Here is a 17012-nt window from a genome sequence, read left to right as displayed (position 1 = left end):
CAAGCGCGAAGTGCGCCTAGAGCGTCCCGCTCCAGCTCGTATGCTCGCGGTCGTGGTTCCTAGAGCGTCCGCCTTCAGCTCGTATGCTTCCGGCCGTGGCGCCTAGAGCGTCCCGCTCCAGCTCGTATGCTCGCGTCCGTGGCGCCTAGAGTGTCCCTCTGCAGCGCCTATGCTCCGTCGCTAGAGCGTCAGTCCCCAGCTCGTATGCTCCCGGTCGTGGCGCCTAGAGCGTCCCGCTCCAGCTCGCATGCCCCGCCGCCTCGCCGGCTAGAGCGTCCCTTCCCGCTCGTGTGCTCGCGGCCGTGGTGCTAGAGCGTCCCTCCTGGGAGCCGCGTGTGACCTTCCCGCCGCGGAGCGATGCTGCCGGCAGCCGCTCGTCCCCTGTGGGGACCGTGTCTGGGGCTTCGCGGCGCCGCGCTCCGCCTCGCCAGGTACTGCAGGGCCCTGTGGCGCCAGGGCCGGGCGCACCGGGTTGGGGACGGACAGGGGGCGGCGGGCACGCGGCCACCTGCAGCGGCTCAGGCCGGCTCGCCCCTCGGGCCGCAGCCCGTTTCCGCGGGAGCCGCGCGAAGCGAGGTGCGTGGCCGCGGGGTGACCTTGGGCGCCCCGGCCACGCGTCGGCGCTGGGAGCTTGCTGCGGAGGCGTCCCCGCGGGGTTGGGCGGGCCTGCGTCCCCGGGAGCGACTGCGGGGGTCTCTAGGGCTGAGAAGTATGGAGCGGCTCGGGGGCCCTTCGGGTGGCCCCTCGAGGCCTGAGAGCCCTGGACGTGCGCCCCCCGTGCCCCCGGGCTGACGCTGTTGCGGGGGGCAGGCGGCAGGTGCCCTGCGTGTGTGCTGCGCGGCAGATGAGGAGCAGCGGCCCGCGGAGGGGCGAGGCCCTGGCCGGGGCCCCCCTGGACGACGCCCCCAAGGAGTACCCCCCGAAGATCCAGCAGTTGGTGCGGGACATAGCCGGCCTCACGCTGCTGGAGGTCGCGGACCTCAACGAGCTGCTGAAGGTACCGCGGCTGGCGCGCGTGGGCGGTCGCGTGGGGGGTCGCGAGGGGGCCCCCCGGCGTCTGCGCCGAGCACCGCGGCTGGCGCGCGTGGGGGGTCGCGAGGGGGCCCCCCGGCGTCTGCGCCGAGCACCGCGGCTGGCGCGCGTGGGGGGTCACGAGGGGGCCCCCGGCGTCTGCGCCGAGCACCGCGGCTGGCGCGCGTGGGGGGTCGCGAGGGGGTCCCCCGGCGTCTGCGCTGAGCACCGCGCTCTGTCCCCAGAAAACGCTGAAGATCCCGGACGTGGGACTCGTGCCCGCGGGCGCCGCCCCCGCCGCCGCCGCCGCCGCCCCCGCCGCCCCGGAGGTGAGCCCGCCCCGCACCTGCCGCGGGGAGAGGGGAGACTCGGGAGGGCTGGGGGCTGGGCTGGGGGCTGCAGCGGCCGCTCCCCGCGGACGGGGGGGCGGAGCCAGGCCCGCCCGGGGCGGACTCGGCCCTGCTCAGGGGCCTGGGCTCTGCAGGTTGGTTTGAAGGGCGGAGTCAGGCACGTGACCTTCCGGTCTGGTCACTCCGCGAGTGGTCGCAGGGCCAGGCCTAAGCCAGGAACCCTGAACTGCCTCGGCCCGAGCCCCCGGGCCTCACTGCTGCACCCCAGGCCCTGAGCAGGGAGCTGGGTGGGAGCTGGAGCAGCCCCTGTCCCAGCCGGCCCGCGTGGGGGACGCCGGCCCCTGTCCCAGCCGGCCTGCGTGGGGGACGCCGGCCCGTCACCACCCACTTGCCTACACGGTGCTCTCGGGTCACGCCCGTGTCTGAGGAGTGGCCCTCGTGAAGGAGGGTGTCTGGGCAGCCGTGCCGGCCGGCTACAGGACTGCCGGGGACCCGGCGGGGCCCCTCAGTGCCGGCCTCACGCCCCCTTCCTGCTCCCCGAGGCGGCAGAAGACGACGTCCCCAAGCAGAAGGAGCGGACGCATTTCACCGTGCGGCTGACGGAGGCCAAGCCGGTGGACAAAGTGAAGTTGATCAAGGAGCTCAAGAACTACATCCAGGGCATCAACCTCGTGCAGGTGGGCGGGCGCCCGGCCCCGGCCCTGTCCCCGGCCCCGTCCCTGTCCCTGGTGATCCCAGGCCTGTCCCCGTCCCTGCTGACCCCACTGCCCGGCCCTGTCCCTGCTGACCCTGCTGTCCCCTGGCCTGTCCCTGTCCCTGCTGTCCCCACTGCCTGGCCCTGTCCCTGCTGACCCCGGCCCCGTCCCTGTCCCTGCTGACCCCGGGCCCCGTCCCTGTCCCTGCTGACCCCGGGCCCGTCCCTGCCTCCGCCCCCGCAGGCCAAGAAGCTGGTGGAGTCCCTGCCCCAGGAAGTCAAGGCCAACGTGGCCAAGGCGGAGGCGGAGAAGATCAAGGCGGCCCTGGAGGCGGTGGGCGGCACCGTGGTGCTGGAGTAGCCCCCCAGGACTCGCGGGCGCCCGCCCCTGGCACCAGACCCCCACGGGACTTGGGGAGTGGGCTCCTGGCCTGCCGCAGACAGACGGACTCACTGTGGGGAGGGCAGGGCAGCGGCTGCCGTGGCACAGCCACCAGGGGCCTCCAGGCCGCGTGGGCTCCGGTGGGCTCCGGTGGCGGCTGAGACAAATACACTGTTAAGGCTCCTGCAGGCTGGTTTGCTGGCGCAGCTGGGGGGGCCGCCTCCCGCCCCTGGGGTGTCCGGGGTCAGCGACCCCTGGGTGAGGCCTGAGCGGCCGTGAGGGGCAGAGTGGGTGTGAGTTTCATGTGTCCAGACCTGGAGCCGGCAGCAGCCTTCACCCACGCGGGGAGGGTACCCGTGATGCCTGGTGGGCGGGGCCTGGGTGCCTGGAGAAAGCTTGTCGCCAGGTGCTGGCCCCGGGGACCCCTCCCCTGCTGGCCTTGGCCAGGGGCTGACCCAGGAACCTGCAGGCCGCGCCTGGGCGCCGGAGGACGCAGTGAGGGGCCGTGTGCCTGGGGCGCGGCCACCGGCCCCTGTGGGCCCCTGGCCTGGGGCCGCATCGGCTCTGCCCGGGTGATTGGTTCTCCAGCAGCAAACCCTGGACAAGCACTTCCTGTCCCCTTCCCGAGGGTGGGGGAGGTGCTACACCGCAGGTGCCTGTCCCCTGAGCACCCTGCCCTGTGGCCCTGACCCTGGACCCCTGCTGACCACGCTGTGGAGTGCCGGTGGCTGGGAGACCCCAGCCTGGTCCTTCCCGGGCGCTCCGTCCCCTTGACCTGCTTCGGGCTGGAAGTGACCAACCGTACACGGGTGTGGCCAGGCAGGCTGTGAATGCGCTGGCGGCCACCCTGGGGCCTCGGCCACTTGGCCTTGACCCTGTGGGCTCAGCTGCTGGAAGCCGCCCTGCAGCTCAGGTTCCTGTGTCAGTTCCTGGGCGGCCGTGCCCTCCCGGTCAGGTCTGGGGGAGGTCTCAGGGCCCCTGCCCTGCAGCCCGGCTTCTGGCTTGGTCCTGGACTCCAGCCTGGCCCTGCCTGGCCCACCAGCCCCTTGACCAGGGACAAGTCTGCAGCTGGGAGTTGGGGGGGCGTCAGTGTAGGAGACCCCGGCCACCCAGGCTGCTGGCTTCCTTGCTGTTGGAGCGTCTGGGGAGTGAACCAGCAGACGGGAGGCCGACCCTTTGCCCTTCAAATAAAACTGGAGAAAGTGACTTCCTGTTTGCGAGCCCTGCTGTGCAATCCAACTCTTCCCATCTCCTTGGGGGGCTCCAGCCTCTCCCACGCAGCACGCCCGCCCCAGCCCTCGGCTTCAGGCTCAGGGCTCTGACCCTGGCCCCCTGGGGTTTCTGTGACCTCCATTTGACGGGCAGCCAAGCCCATGGTGGGGTCCATGCTGCCCAACGGCCTGGGCATCGCTGTGGAGGTGCCGTGCCCTGTGCTGCAGCCGGGCCGCTGGGTCCCGGGGAACCCACGTATTCCGTGAGTCTCCACGCCTCTCACGGAGCCCCCAGCCTGGCCTTGGCGTGGTCGCCCTTCTGGCTTCACAGGCCGGTCACGTGGGCCGCACAAAGTCCAGGGGCTGCCTCCGCAGCGGCTTCACTCCCCCAGAACAGAACTCCGGCCAACGACCTCCGGGGACAGAGGCCACTTGGAGTCAAGACCCGAGTGGCAAAACACACGGGGTGGTGCGATGGTCCATCCAGTGCCTCCCGTGGCCGCAGAGCCTGGCTGGGTCAGGGGCACGGTGGGGCACGTGCTAGGCTGCTGAGTGGGCTCGGGCCGCCTGCCCACTGCCTCTCGCCGTCCTAAGGCCGGGTGGGGACGGAGTGTCGGAGCCCGGGCCGCAGGTGCCCACTTCCTGTCCGGAAACAAGCGGCTTCCAGGCCGCCAGAGGTCCCGAGCCCCCCTCCCGGCTGGAGGAGACGCCTGGGCACCGCTGGGCCTGGCTGGGCCCCCTCGTGTCTGCGCGCGCTGGGCGAGGGCTTGCGGCCCCACGCACGTGTCCCCCGCGCTGGAGACCCGCGAGTCAGGGGCGGCCACGGGAGCGAGGTCAAGGCCAAGGGGCCGGGCGCGCGCAGGGGGCGTGGCCGCCCGGTGCGTCGGGTCCCGCCCCTCACGTCGGGGGCGGGGTCTCCAGCCCCGCCCCCCACGCCCGCGGGCGCATTGGTTGTGCGGGGCGCGGGCGCGCGGACTGGGCTTTGAACCGGGCGCGGTGTAGCTGCGGGCCGGGGTCCAGTCTCCAGTAGGGCTCCGGCCAGGGTCGCGTGGGCCATGGCGGCCGAGGCGCGCGTGTCGCGCTGGTACTTCGGGGGGCTGGCCTCGTGCGGGGCCGCCTGCTGTACGCACCCGCTGGACCTGCTCAAGGTGAGGCCCGGGGCCGGGGGCGGGGGGCCGGCGCCTGCGGAGGCGCAGCCGCGACGCCCACTCGCTCGCGCTGCTCGGGCCCCGTCGTGCCGGGAGGCCCTTCCTTCCCGGTGGCCATGCGTGGAGTTGTGGCCGCCCGCGATGGCGCCGCTCCCGACCGGCCCGGCATGGCCAGGCCCCACGGGAATACAGGTGTGACCTTGGGCAGGGCCTGGCGTCGCGGGGCGGCCCCTTCCCAGCGCCGGGGAGCATTGGTCCGCCCGGCCCGCGAATGCGCGCGGGTGTCGGCACCCAGACACCTGGCTCGCCCAGCTCACCCCGGGCCCGGACCCCGCGCGGCGGATGCTGCCCGCACGCGGTGGCCCAGCGCGGCAGGTGGCCCAGGCCCGAGAGGTGGGCGGCACGGCCGGGAGGCGCCAGGAGCTCCTGCCGGCGTGCCCAGCGCTGCGTGCGCATCTCTGCGTGAGAAGCATGCGTGCTCCGTGGACTGTTTTTTTCAACTGCTGATGGAGCCGAGCGAGACAGAGCTCCCTTGTCCCCGGAGCCAGGTCGGGCGGCCTTGGTCTCTGACGCAGCCTGGCCTGGGGATCCTGCCTGCCTGTGGTCACGGCCAGCCGCCCAGGCCTCAGCCCCACCCAGAGCCAGCCTGGGCCCGGCCCGGGCACCTGTGGACTGGGCGGTGAGGGGCGGGCCCTGCGGGCTGGAGGCTCAGGCCAGCCCTCACTGGGGCTGGGGCCCTGGCCTTGGGTGCCATTGTTCATTGTCCAAGGCACTGGAGGGGGAGGGCGGTGCTGCCTCTGGCCCCGCCCCTTCCCTGTGTTCTGCTGCGTGTCGGGGTCAGGAAGCGGCCACTGCCCTCTGGCCCAGAGCCGGTGGCCCCGCTGGGTGCCGTGGACAGGGCCTTGGCCCGGCTGTCCGGGAACCACTGCAAGCTCCCCACATGGCTCGCCCTGGCGGGGGCTGCTGCCCTATGCGCGCCCCCCCCCCGCGCCCCCCACCCCCGCCGCAGGCTCCCGGCAGGTGGCCCTGCTGTACTGAGCTTAGGGCCAGGGAGCCGGGATGGGGCCTCAGCCCCCCACTCTTCCTGTCTGGCCCTGGCCTACCCACTTGCACCCCTGCCCAGCGGGGGTGGGGCTCCTGGGGGGCTGACAGACTCACACCAGTTCCCCCAGCTGCCCTGCTGGGGCGGGGCCTCGCGTGGGGCAGAACAGGCGTGTGAACGGGCCGGGCCCTGCCCCGCCTCAGTTTCCCTGGCTTTCCCAGGGAATCCACTTTCCCAGTGGATTCTGGGAAAGGCCTCAACGGGCTGGCGTGGAGGCGACCTCCTCGCCTCCCTGGGCCTGGGAGGGCTCTGCAGCATGACCCGCCCCGTCCCCACCCCCACAGGTGCACCTGCAGACCCAGCAGGAGGTGAAGCTGCGCATGACGGGCATGGCGCTGCAGGTGCTGCGCACCGACGGCATCCTGGCTCTGTACAACGGCCTGAGCGCCTCGCTGTGCCGGCAGGTGCGGCCCCACCCAGGGCTGGTCCCCCGGGCCACGCCCCTCCCTCGGGACCCCGCCTCCGGGGGTCCTACAGGGGTGGGAGCGCCCACCCAGGGCTCCGTCCCCCGGGCCACGCCCCCTCCCTCTGGACCCCGCCTCCGGGGGGTCCTACAGGGGTGCAGGCGCCCACCCAGGGCTCTGTCCCCCGGGCCACGCCCCCTCCCTCAGGACCCCGCCCCCGGGGGTCCTACAGGGGTGCAGGCGCCCACCCAGGGCTGGTCCTCCCTGGCCACGCCCCCTCCCTCTGGACCCCCGCCTCCGGGGGTCCTACAGGTGTGGGAGCGCCCACCCAGGGCTCGGTCCCCCGGGCCACGCCCCTCCCTCGGGACCCCGCCTCCGGGGGTCCTACAGGTGTAGGAGTGCCCACCCAGGGCTGGTCCTCCCTGGCCACGCCCCCTCCTTCGGGACCCTGTTTCCCAGGGTCCTACAGGTGTGGGAGCGCCCACCCAGGGCTGGTCCTCCATGGCCACGCCCCCTCCCTCTGGACCCTGTTTCCCAGGGTCCTACAGGTGTGGGAGCGCCCACCCAGGGCTGGTCCTCCATGGCCACGCCCACTCCCTCTGGACCCTGTCTCCCGGGGTCTACAGGGGTGTGGGAGCACCCACCCAGGGCTGGTCCTCCCTGGCCACGCCCCCTCCTTCGGGACCCTGTTTCCCAGGGTCCTACAGGTGTGGGAGCGCCCACCCAGGGCTGGTCCTCCATGGCCACGCCCCCTCCCTCTGGACCCTGTTTCCCAGGGTCCTACAGGTGTGGGAGCGCCCACCCAGGGCTGGTCCTCCATGGCCACGCCCACTCCCTCTGGACCCTGTCTCCCGGGGTCTACAGGGGTGTGGGAGCACCCACCCAGGGCTGGTCCCGCTGGCCACACCCCCTCCCGCCTGGACCCCGCCCCCCGGGGGACCTGGTCGCAGAGCCCAGCCTCGGATGTCCTCACCCACCACGTGTGGCATCCGGGCCCCTTTCAAGTTCTCCAAGATTCCCTACACGAGGGGACCCCAGGGTGGGGGAAAGACCGCCCAGAGGAGGGGCAGCCCCGCGCTTGTGGGCCGCTTGGGTCTTGCGGGCCGGCGTCCCCGGGTCTGGGGGGGCCGGCCGAGCCCTCTGAGCCCGCCACGCCCCGCCCCCAGATGACCTACTCCCTGACCCGCTTCGCCATCTACGAGACCGTGCGCGACCGCCTGACCAAGGCCGGCCAGGGGCCCCTCCCCTTCCACCAGAAGGTGCTGCTGGGCGGCGTCAGCGGTGAGCAGGGGGCGGGGCCTGGCCGGCGGGGCGGGGCCTCGCACGAAGCCGCACGGCTGGGCTCCGGCTTTGTGTCTCCCCAGGCTTGACCGGAGGCTTCGTGGGGACCCCCGCAGACCTGGTCAACGTGAGGTGGGTGTGGGGCTGAGGCCTTCCTGCCGCGCACAGGGGGCGCTCGCAAGGGTCCCTCGGACGGGGGTCTGGGGCGAGCCTGGCCTGGGCATCGGAGGGGGCGGGGCCGCGGACCCCCGCCCAGCGCCCCCTCTTGTTGCAGGATGCAGAATGACATGAAGCTGCCCCTCCAGCAGCGACGCAAGTGAGCGGCGGCCCCGGGGGGGGGGCCTCCTGCAGACCTGGCCAGGACCCCTGGGCGCTCACCGAGGGTGGGGGGGTGGAGTAAGAGGCAGGAGCTGTGACCTCTGGGGTGACCTGGGGCGGGGCTGCGCTGTCCTGAGGAAGGGCCTGGTGGCCGTAGCTCACCCCTCCTGTGGGCCCCAGAGCCCAGTTCCTTCCTGGCCCCACTGGCCGTGCCGCGGGCCCTCTCCCTCCTGGGGGACACCTGGGCCCCCCGGGGCTAGGCAGGCAGGGCCCGCCTCCGGGGACGGGCCCCAAGTGTGGACAGCCCCTGGGGTGCCCTGGCTCCCGGCGGGCGGCTCCTCGTGGGAGGACTTGGGCTGAGCCTCACGGCCCCGTGTCCCCTGCAGCTACACACACGCCCTGGACGGGCTGCTCCGCGTGGCCCGGGAAGGTGAGAGCCGGCAGTGCCGGGGCGGGCCGGGGCGGGGCGGGGGGGGCTTTGGCCGGCGCCCGACCTCGCCCTTCCTTGGCAGAGGGCCTGAAGAGGCTGTTCTCGGGTGCGACCATGGCGTCCAGCCGCGGGGCCTTGGTCACCGTCGGCCAGGTAGGACTCCTGCCCAGGGCGGGGCCCTCAGCCGCTGTGGCCTCTGACCTCTGACCTCAGGGCTCACAGAGGCAGTGCTGAGAGTCCCGCGGTGGGGGCTGGCAGGGTGAGTGGGCACGGGTGGGTCCGGCCCCTCCCCCATCTGGCGCCGGGGTGCTGGTGCTCGGTGCTCACTGCCGGCCCCCCCAGCTCTCCTGCTACGACCAGGCCAAGCAGCTGGTGCTTAGCACCGGGCACCTGTCCGACAGCGTCTTCACACACTTTGTCGCCAGCTTCATTGCCGTAAGTGCCCGGCGTGGGGGGCCGCCCAGCCCTGGGAGGCCCGGGTGACGCCCCCTCCCCTCCCCAGGGTGGATGCGCCACGGTCCTGTGCCAGCCTCTGGACGTGTTGAAGACCCGGCTGATGAACGCCAAGGGAGAGTACCGGGTGCGTGCGGCCGCCCGTGAACTGCGGCCATGGGCCGCCCCCCGCTGGACAAGCCCCCGGCCCGCTCAGCTGCCCTGTTTTGTTCTCATCTGTAGTTACTCATCCGAAAGGTGTTCCCAGGACTCCGTCCAGGGCCGGGCGGGAGGCCGGCACTGCTGCCCCCAGGGCGTCTGGCAGAGTCAGGGTGGAGCCGGTGCTCGAACCCGGGACACCGCACGCAGCCCCTGCCCCGCGCCCGCGCCTCCCTGACCCCGGCTGGCCCGGCTCTCCAGGCCTGTCCACACCTCCCCGCCCGCGAGGCTGCCCTGCACCCGCGGCACCGGGGAGGCCGGGCCGGGGAGTCGGTCTGGCCGTGCGTCCCGGGCTCTGGGGCTTCCTGGGCGGCGGCTGCCTTTGAGTGACAGACGCACTGCCCCTGGGTTTTCCTCAGGGCGTCTTCCACTGTGCCATGGAGACCGCAAAGCTGGGACCGCTGGCCTTCTACAAGGTGCGCGGGGGCCCTGGGGGCGGGGGCCGGGGTGGTGGTGGGGGAGCGTCTGGTAACCGGCTGACCCCCCCAGGGCCTCTTTCCCGCCGGCATCCGTCTCATCCCCCACACCGTGCTCACCTTCGTCTTCCTGGAGCAGCTACGCAAACACTTCGGCCTGCAGGTGCCGTCCTGACCGGCCGGGAGCCGCCGCGCCGAGCGGCCGCCAGCACCTGCTGTTCCAAAGAGCCCCGGGGCAGCCCCGCGCAGCCCCGCCCGCTGGGCAGTGTCCCTGCACTGTGACCGCACGAAGGGGCCGCCGCCGCCCAGCCCTGCTCCCAAGTGAGGGGAGCAAACGGCACAGGTGACCAGCGAGAGCCCAGCGGGCCGGGCACCCGAGCAGGCGTGGTGGCGTTGGCCCAGTCCAGCCGCACCCAAAGCCGCCCCAGGCGTGTGGCCGCGGTGGGCAGAGACGGGGCAGTCGCGTCTGTCCTGGGGGTCTCACATGTCCTGCGGCATCCAGCGCCCCCCCAACTGCTGCCGAGTGAGGCTGGGCCCTTCCCCAGCCCCTGCCTCCTGCACCTGGGGCTGGGCCTCCTGGGGGCGTTGTGCGCGGCTCCGTGGGGCGTTGTGCGCGGCTCCGTGGGGCGTTGTGCGCGGCTCCGTGGGGGTGCTTAAATAAACAGCGTGGACCACCCGCGGTCTTCCCTGCGCGTCACTCGGCACCCGTGGCCAGCAGCTGCCTTGCTGTCCAGGGGCGACAGGACCCTCTGCACCCCCAGGAGGGCTCCCCTGCTCCCCTGTTTATGGAGAGCAAGGCCAGGGGCCTGGGAGCCTCCCCTAAGAGCCCCAGGCGTGCACCTCCCAGGCCAGCTCAGCTGCAGGAGGAGTCCCTGGAGTGGGCCCTGGCTGGTGGGCACCAGAGGGGGCAGGGAGGCCCAGGAAGCTGCTCCGGCCACTCTGTGCCAGGCATCCCAGGGGCCCACCCACCCTCCCTCTCCCTGGTGCCCGGGGGTTCCCAGTGTGAGGGAGGCCCCCCTGCACCCCGCGGGAGCTGTGGCTGCCAGGGCGGCGGGCGGTGTGTCCTAGGGGAAGAAGGCCTGCGCCCTCTGGGGGGTCCCCTGAAGTGGGGCAGACCCCAGCGTGTTAGTCCCCAGGCCAGAGCCGTTGATGTCCCACCAGGGCCCCGGGTGGCCCCATCGAGTCTTAGGCAGGCCCAGCCCCCACCTCCAAGGGTGTGGCTGCCCCAGCCAGGTCCAGCCAGGTCCTCCATCCCAGCTCCCTGCTAGCACCAAGCCCACGAGCTTGGGGCCCTGCCTGCACCCATGTGAGACCCGGATGGGGCTCCTGGCTCCAACCTAGACAAGCCCAACCTGTTGCAGCCATCTGGGGAGTGGACCAGCAGGTGCAAGATCTCTGCCTTTCAAACAAAAGAATAAACAAAGCTTCCAGGAGACAGGCCAGCAAGGGTGCCCAGATGGTGGACACCGGGCCCCACGGGCACCTGCCCAGGTGAATCGGACACGACCTCTGCCTGAACGGGCGCGCTGGGGCTGGAGAACCTGCAGAGCCCCAGGGAGGGCAGCAGGGGGCGCCACGGTGCTGGGCGCTGGGCGCTGGCCCTGGGCAGCCTGCTGACCCCTCCTGGGTGGAGCAGTGGGAAGTCAGGTGGGAGCTGCCAGTGTCACCCTGCAGGGTCCTCCCGTTCTTAGGTTGCAGGATTCCAGGGCGTGGAGAGGCAGGGAGGCCACTGGGAGACTTCAGGAGGGTGGGGCAGGGAGGGGTAAAGATTGGGGGTGCAGCCTGCCCAGAGCAGGCAGCCTAAAGACTTAGAAATGCGTTTGAAGGGCAGACCACAGGGAGAGAAGAGAGGTTTTCCATCCACTGGTTCACTCCCCAGATGGCCACAACCCGAACCAGGAGCCAGGAGATTCTGGGTCCCCCACGTGGGCGCCCCAACACTTGGGCCCTCTTCCACTGCTTTCCCCGGCCATAGTAGGGAACTGGATAGGAAGGGGAGCAGCCGGGACTTGAACCAGCGTCCATGTGGCAGCTTTACCCACTGGGCCACAGCACCGGTCCGAGCCCTCCAACCCTGGTGGAGAGGCCCCGAGGGCACCGGTCCCAGGCCGCCGAGACCCCTGAGAAGCCCCCCCCGGGGGGGGAGGGAGGGCTGTTGGGCAGGGCAGACCGAGGAGGCCACGCCCACAGACCACCTCGCCATCCTCCGCCCCGCCAGGCCACGCCCACATGGCCACCTCTCCAGGCCACGCCCATGCAGAGCTCGCCGGACACTCCATCCACGCCCACGCTCCCTGGGCCCAGCGGCCAGGCCGTGCTGTGTCTCCGGCCCCAGGCGGGGCGTCGGGTTGGGGAGGGTGAGAACGAGGTCCTGGGGGGGGGGGGTGGCAGCCCCGCGAGTCTGGAGGCTTCGGTGGACGCTGACCCTTCCCGGAGCCCTGGGGGCGCCCCGCCCCCAGGTGCTCCCCCTGCACCCTGGGTCTGGGTGCGGCCCCGCAGAGCAAGAGCTTCCGGCTGAGACGTAAAGAATATTTTATTTTATTTGTGTGAAAGGCAGAGCTTCCGTGGTTGCTTGGGGCTGAGCCAGGCCGAAGCCGGGATCCGGGACCAGCATTCCGGTCTGCGCGGGCGGCAGGGGTCCAGGCCCCCGGGCAGTCACCCGGGCGAGCAGGAGCAGAGCCCCTGGGACGCGACGCCCCTGGTGCTCCCGTGGGTGCTGGTGTTGCAGGCGGGGCCTCGGGTCCCTGCGCCAGGCTGGCCCCGGGCGTGAGGGTGTGGCTGTCCAGGGGCACCGGCTTGGACTCGAGGCTTGGGGGGGCCTGGCCCCACCTCTCACAGCCAGGGCGCCGCGGAGCCGGGCGGGAAGATACACAAGCCAGACACCGGGCCCGGGTCCTGCCCGCAAGGAAGCCACAGGCCCGGCTGGGCGCCCGGAGCAGCTGGCCTCCGCACTGCGGCCAGCCCCAGGGGCCGTGGGGGGCCCTCCTGGGACGGCCGTGGGGCTCCAGGGCGGGGGCGTCTGTGTGCCGAGTCGCCCGCGCCAGCCTGCACGCATGGTGCCGGGACCTCCAGGACACAATGCCCCGCCTCCCCTGCTGCCTGGCGGAACACTCGGCACAGGCTGAGGGAGGGGACCTCTCCCTCCTGGGCGCTGGAGCCAAGGCCGAGGGGGCAGCTGGGCGGATCGCGGAGCCCCAGAGATGGAGCCGGAGCCATGATGAGGCCCTCCCGGGTGGACCCCGTCCTGCGGGGCTGTGACCTGCCCCCGGCCCATGCACCCTTGCAGCCACGGTGTACGGGGGTTCCCAGGGACACCGAGAGTGGCTGGTTCCTGGGAGGAGACTTCGGCCGAGCCTGCGCCGGGCACAGGAGCTGCTCCCGTGTGACAGTGCACCGCTCTCTGCCCCAGACTGCCCCCTGGTGGCACCGAGGGTCGCCTGCAGCACCTGCCACCAGCTCGTGGTTTGGTGGGAGCCAGACCTGACAGTGGGGGGGGGGGGGGGTCCATGGGCAGCCCTGTCACTTTATTTTATTTTATTTATTTGAAAGAGTTACAGAGAGAGGTAGAGACAGAGAGAGGGGTCTTCCATCCGCTGGTTCACTCCCCAGATGGCCGCAACGGCCGGAGCTGCGCCGATCCGAAGCCAGGAGCTTCTTCCGGGTCTCCCACGCGGGTGCAGGGGCCCAAGGACTGGGCCATCCTCCACTGCTTTCCCAGGCCGTGCAGAGAGCTGGCTCAGAAGAGGGGCAGTCAGGACTAGAACTGGTGCCCATGTAGGATGCCGGCGCTTCAGGCCAGGGCTTTAACCCACTGCACGACAGCGCCGGCCCTGCCCCGCCTCCGTTTAACAGGGTTCACAGCAGAACGAGCCCAGCGTCGTGGAGGGGTGCGGCAAAGGCCGGCACTGGCATGGCGGGAAGAGCCACCACCCGTGACGAAGGCATCCCACAGGGGCTCCATCATGTCCTGGCTGCCCACTTCCGGTCCAGGCCCCTGCCAAGGGCCCGGGGAAGCAGCAGGAGATGCCCAGTGTCTGGGCCCTGCACCGCGTGGGAGGCCAGGTGGGAGCCTCTGGCTTTGGCCGGCCCTGGCTGCTGCAGTCATCTGTCTCTCCCTCCCTCTAACACTGACTTTTTTTTTTTTTTTTTTTTTTGACAGAGTGGACAGTGAGAGAGAGAGAGACAGAGAGAAAGGTCTTCCTTTGCCGTTGGTTCACCCTCCAATGGCCTCCTTAGCCAGTGCACTGCGGCTGGCGCACCGCGCTGATCCAAAGCCAGGAGCCAGGTGCTTCCTCCTGGTCTCCCATGGGGTGCAGGGCCCAAGCACTTGGGCCATCCTCCACTGCACTCCCTGGCCACAGCAGAGAGCTGGCCTGGAAGAGGGGCAACCGGGACAGAATCCGGCACCCCGACCGGGACTAGAACCCGGTGTGCCGGCGCCGCAGGCGGAGGATTAGCCTAGTGAGCCGCGGCACCAGCCAACATTGACTTTAAATAAATTAAAAAATTAAAATATCTTCTAGAAAGGAGACTCCCCTTGGGACGCCCGGCCCCTTCTCCCCGGGCGCCTGGCTGCAGCTCCGGCTGCTTTATGTCTGTCTCCGCTTCCAGCTGGTGCAGACCTGGGGGGCAGCAGGTGACGGCTCAAGGACCCGGGTCCCTGCCACCCACACGGGAGACCTGGACGGAGCTCCTGGCCCTCGGCTTTGACTTGCCTGGTCCCAGCTGCTGTGGCCACTTAAGGGGTGAGCCAGCAGATGGAAGATCTGTGTGTGACTTTCATTTATAAAGTTTTATAAATTTTACTTAGAATAACAAAAGTAAACTTTTTTTTTTGACAGGCAGAGTGGACAGTGAGAGAGAGAGACAGAGAGAAAGGTCTTCCTTTTGCCGTTGGTTCACCCTCCAATGGCCGCCGCGGCCGGCGCGCTGCAGACGGCGCACCGCGCTGATCCCAAGGCAGGAGCCAGGTGCTTCTCCTGGTCTCCCATGGGGTGCAGGGCCCAAGCACTTGGGCCATCCTCCACTGCACTCCCTGGCCACAGCAGAGAGCTGGCCTGGAAGAGGGGCAACCGGGACAGAATCCGGCGCCCCGACTGGGACTAGAACCCGGTGTGCCGGCGCCGCGAGGTGGAGGATTAGCCTAGTGAGCCGCAGCACCAGCCAAAAGTAAACATTTTTTAAAAAAAGATTTATTTATTTGAAAAGCAGAGCCACAAAGAGAGAGGAGAGAGAAAAAGGTCTTCCACCCACTGAGTCACTCCCCAGTTGGTCACAACGGCCAGAGCTGGGCCAGGCCAAAGCCAGGAGCTTCTGGGTCTCCCATGCGGGTGCAGGGCCCAAGCACTTGGGTCATCCTCCACTGCCTTCCCAGGCCACAACAGAGAGCTGGATCGGAAGTGGAGCAGCCGGGACTCGAACCAGTGGCCATATGGGACATCGGCACCACAGGCGGTGGCTTTACCTGCTACACCACAGCACCGGTTTGGGCAGCTGCACCTGCTGCTCCCCCGTGCCGCCCCCTGTGCTGACAGACAGGTCCCAGCTCACCCCTCCCACGCCTGCCAGCCGGGCAGCGTTTCTGACTGCGTTTCCATTCCTGCGCCAGCTCTGCCCACGTGCAGGCGTCCAGGCCGGCCTCGGGCTGCAGCTGCGGCGTCTTCCCGGTGCAGGCTGCCGCCCTCTGGAAGCCCCGGCTCCGGTGCCCCCCCGCCTTTCGTCCACAGCCGGGAGTGGGGCACCAGCAGGCAGCCAGGTTACTCCATCGCAGGGGCTTTGGGAGGGCATCGTTTGCCGCCCTCCGTCTTGTGAGCGGGGTGGGAGCGGCACCCCCACCGCGGGACGCCAAGCGCCCATCTGCTCGGCCAGGAGGAGGAGCCGGTCAGGAAGCCGCCGCCGGTGCCCCTGGGTGTCGGCTCAGCCGTCCTGGTTCCTGACGGAATGGCCTGGCAGTGCAGGGCTCAGCCGGGTCCCTGGCCTGAGCAGGGGGCCCCCGGGTCACCGCCTGGGGCGCCTTCCTGCATTGCCACACCCCTGGCACGAGACCAGGACCCGCCCCCCACTCCAACAGCGCTTCCTTGCCACCCCTCGCCGCCCTCCCGCAGCTCCAGGCCCAAGTCCCCAGCACAGAGGGCCCGCCTGTGTCCCTGGCTCGTCCCTGCGGCCAGCCGGGAGCCAGTGGATCTCCTGGGACCCTCAGCCAGGAGGACCCCGGGGCCCAGGGTGGAGGACAGGCGCCATCTGTCCCCAGGCCCCGGGCGGCCATGTGGGAAGGCCCAGCCCCTGCGGTTCCCAGTTCCCGCTCTGTTTATGTCTCTCAAGTGACAGAGAGACCCAGAGCGGAGGGAAGGCCCTGGGGACCGGGGCCCCGCCCCTGTGGCCCCCATGCGGCCCCCAGCCCCGTCCCATGCCACGTCTCGGGCCCCACCCGGCCCCCACAGGTGGTCGCCATTCCCTACTCACCTGGGAGGGAGTGGGAGTTCGCAGCCACATCAGGCGGAAAAGGGACTTTGACGACCTTTGCCCCCTGACCTCTGCCTTCTGTCCACAGCCTGGACCCGGGTCTCAGAGGGGCTGGGAGGCGGGTGGGGCAGGTGAGGGAGCCCACGCCCCAGCACCCCCGCTCCTGAGCCCGGCGGGACTGTGGATGCCATGCAAGCGAGAGACCACCAGGCCTGGGAGGGCCTGAGTCCCCACCGCCCCTGAAATGGACGCGGATCCTGGCGAAGGGCCCTGAGGACAACTGCCCACAGGCCAGGGAGGGGACGGAGGTGGTGGTGCCAGGGCAGGGGCAACAGCGGTGACCACACGGATTCCAGAGAACCGCGGGCACGAGAGGGGATTGGGAGGGGGAGGAGGCCTGTGCGCCGGGGTGGGGGTGTGGAGGGGCAGGGCAGGGCCGGGGGGCCTGCGGGGCTGGGACACTGGGAAGCCTGGGGCAGCTCTCCAGGGAGAGGGAAGGGGCCGGGGGCTGCTCCTCCTGGACGCCAGGGCTTCAGAGAGAACTTTCTAGAAGCAGGGTGTGACCACCCACAGGCCCCAAAGCATCCACAGTGCAAGCCGGAGCAGGGCGGGGCTGCTGGGGGGTGGGGGGTGAGGGGAGGGAAGCAGCTGCTTGGGGGCGCTCGGGTGTGGGTCTCCCCTCAATACAGCAGGGTGGACAGCAAGAGGGCCAGGCCGCACTCTGAAGGTGCAGGCCGCCGCAGCCCCTGGGGGCAGCGGCAGGCCGGCGGGTCTGCCCAGGGCGGCGCCCAGAGGCCTGGGGATGTGGCACAGCAAGGGTGCAGGGGGCACCCCGGGGGCTTGCCTGCCCACTGCCGCGGGGGCTCAGCAGCAGGTCAGCCTCGCAGAATCAGGAGCGCGGCCCCGACAGCGGTCACCGCGACGCGAGCGAGCGAGGGGAAAGGGCGCCCAAGCACAGCCCCCACCCGCGGCTGTGAGCCCGCGTGGCCCCCTCCGCCCGGCCAAGGTCTCTGGGGCAGGGGTCCGCGGGACGCGCTCTGCGTGCCGGGAGCTAGGGGCCGGCGTCCTCAGGGTCGCGCCCTCGCGGAGCCGCAGCCCCGAGGCGGGCGGGGACCCTCGGTGCCGCTGCCCCCGCCCCGCCGTCCCCGCCGC

At 71.0% G+C, this 17012-nt stretch overlaps 2 protein-coding genes and 1 long non-coding RNA gene across 3 annotated transcripts; 2 read left to right on the top strand and 1 right to left on the bottom strand.

Annotated features, from left to right (window-relative positions):
* Window positions 1-196: 196 nt before the first annotated feature.
* Window positions 197-3643, top strand: MRPL12 (mitochondrial ribosomal protein L12). Its single transcript, XM_051828313.2, has 5 exons — window positions 197-431; window positions 811-997; window positions 1257-1340; window positions 1904-2038; window positions 2300-3643. Exons 1-5 carry the CDS (start codon window positions 358-360, stop codon window positions 2414-2416), a joined length of 597 nt encoding a protein of 198 aa, XP_051684273.1. The 5' UTR covers window positions 197-357; the 3' UTR covers window positions 2417-3643.
* A 921-nt stretch (window positions 3644-4564) lies between these two features.
* Window positions 4565-10074, top strand: SLC25A10 (solute carrier family 25 member 10). The gene is made up of 11 exons (XM_051828312.1): window positions 4565-4796; window positions 6183-6302; window positions 7469-7583; window positions 7667-7715; window positions 7858-7899; window positions 8288-8331; window positions 8414-8484; window positions 8674-8766; window positions 8834-8911; window positions 9342-9398; window positions 9472-10074. Exons 1-11 carry the CDS (start codon window positions 4704-4706, stop codon window positions 9571-9573), a joined length of 864 nt encoding a protein of 287 aa, XP_051684272.1. The 5' UTR covers window positions 4565-4703; the 3' UTR covers window positions 9574-10074.
* Window positions 10075-12922: 2848 nt separating this feature from the next.
* On the bottom strand, window positions 12923-16931 carry LOC138845979 (uncharacterized). Its single transcript, XR_011383316.1, has 2 exons — window positions 14949-16931; window positions 12923-14865 (listed from the first exon to the last, which is right to left on the bottom strand). It is a non-coding gene; the product is annotated as an uncharacterized lncRNA (long non-coding RNA).
* Between the last annotated feature and the right edge of the window lie 81 nt (window positions 16932-17012).

The sequence above is a fragment of the Oryctolagus cuniculus genome, chromosome 17 (assembly GCF_964237555.1).
Source record: "Oryctolagus cuniculus chromosome 17, mOryCun1.1, whole genome shotgun sequence".
In the NCBI taxonomy this organism is placed as follows: Eukaryota; Metazoa; Chordata; class Mammalia; order Lagomorpha; family Leporidae; genus Oryctolagus; species Oryctolagus cuniculus.
This window is presented reverse-complemented; position numbering and strand designations above follow the sequence as displayed.

Coding starts and splice junctions, on each gene's coding strand:
- MRPL12 (XM_051828313.2), top strand. CDS start 358: ATGCTGCCGGCAGCCGCTCGTCCCCTGTGGGGACCGTGTCTGGGGCTT. Junction 1,341..1,903: donor CCGCCCCCGCCGCCCCGGAG/GTGAGCCCGCCC, acceptor CTGCTCCCCGAG/GCGGCAGAAGACGACGTCCC. Junction 2,039..2,299: donor AGGGCATCAACCTCGTGCAG/GTGGGCGGGCGC, acceptor CCGCCCCCGCAG/GCCAAGAAGCTGGTGGAGTC.
- SLC25A10 (XM_051828312.1), top strand. CDS start 4,704: ATGGCGGCCGAGGCGCGCGTGTCGCGCTGGTACTTCGGGGGGCTGGCC. Junction 8,485..8,673: donor CCTTGGTCACCGTCGGCCAG/GTAGGACTCCTG, acceptor CGGCCCCCCCAG/CTCTCCTGCTACGACCAGGC. Junction 8,912..9,341: donor ACGCCAAGGGAGAGTACCGG/GTGCGTGCGGCC, acceptor GGTTTTCCTCAG/GGCGTCTTCCACTGTGCCAT.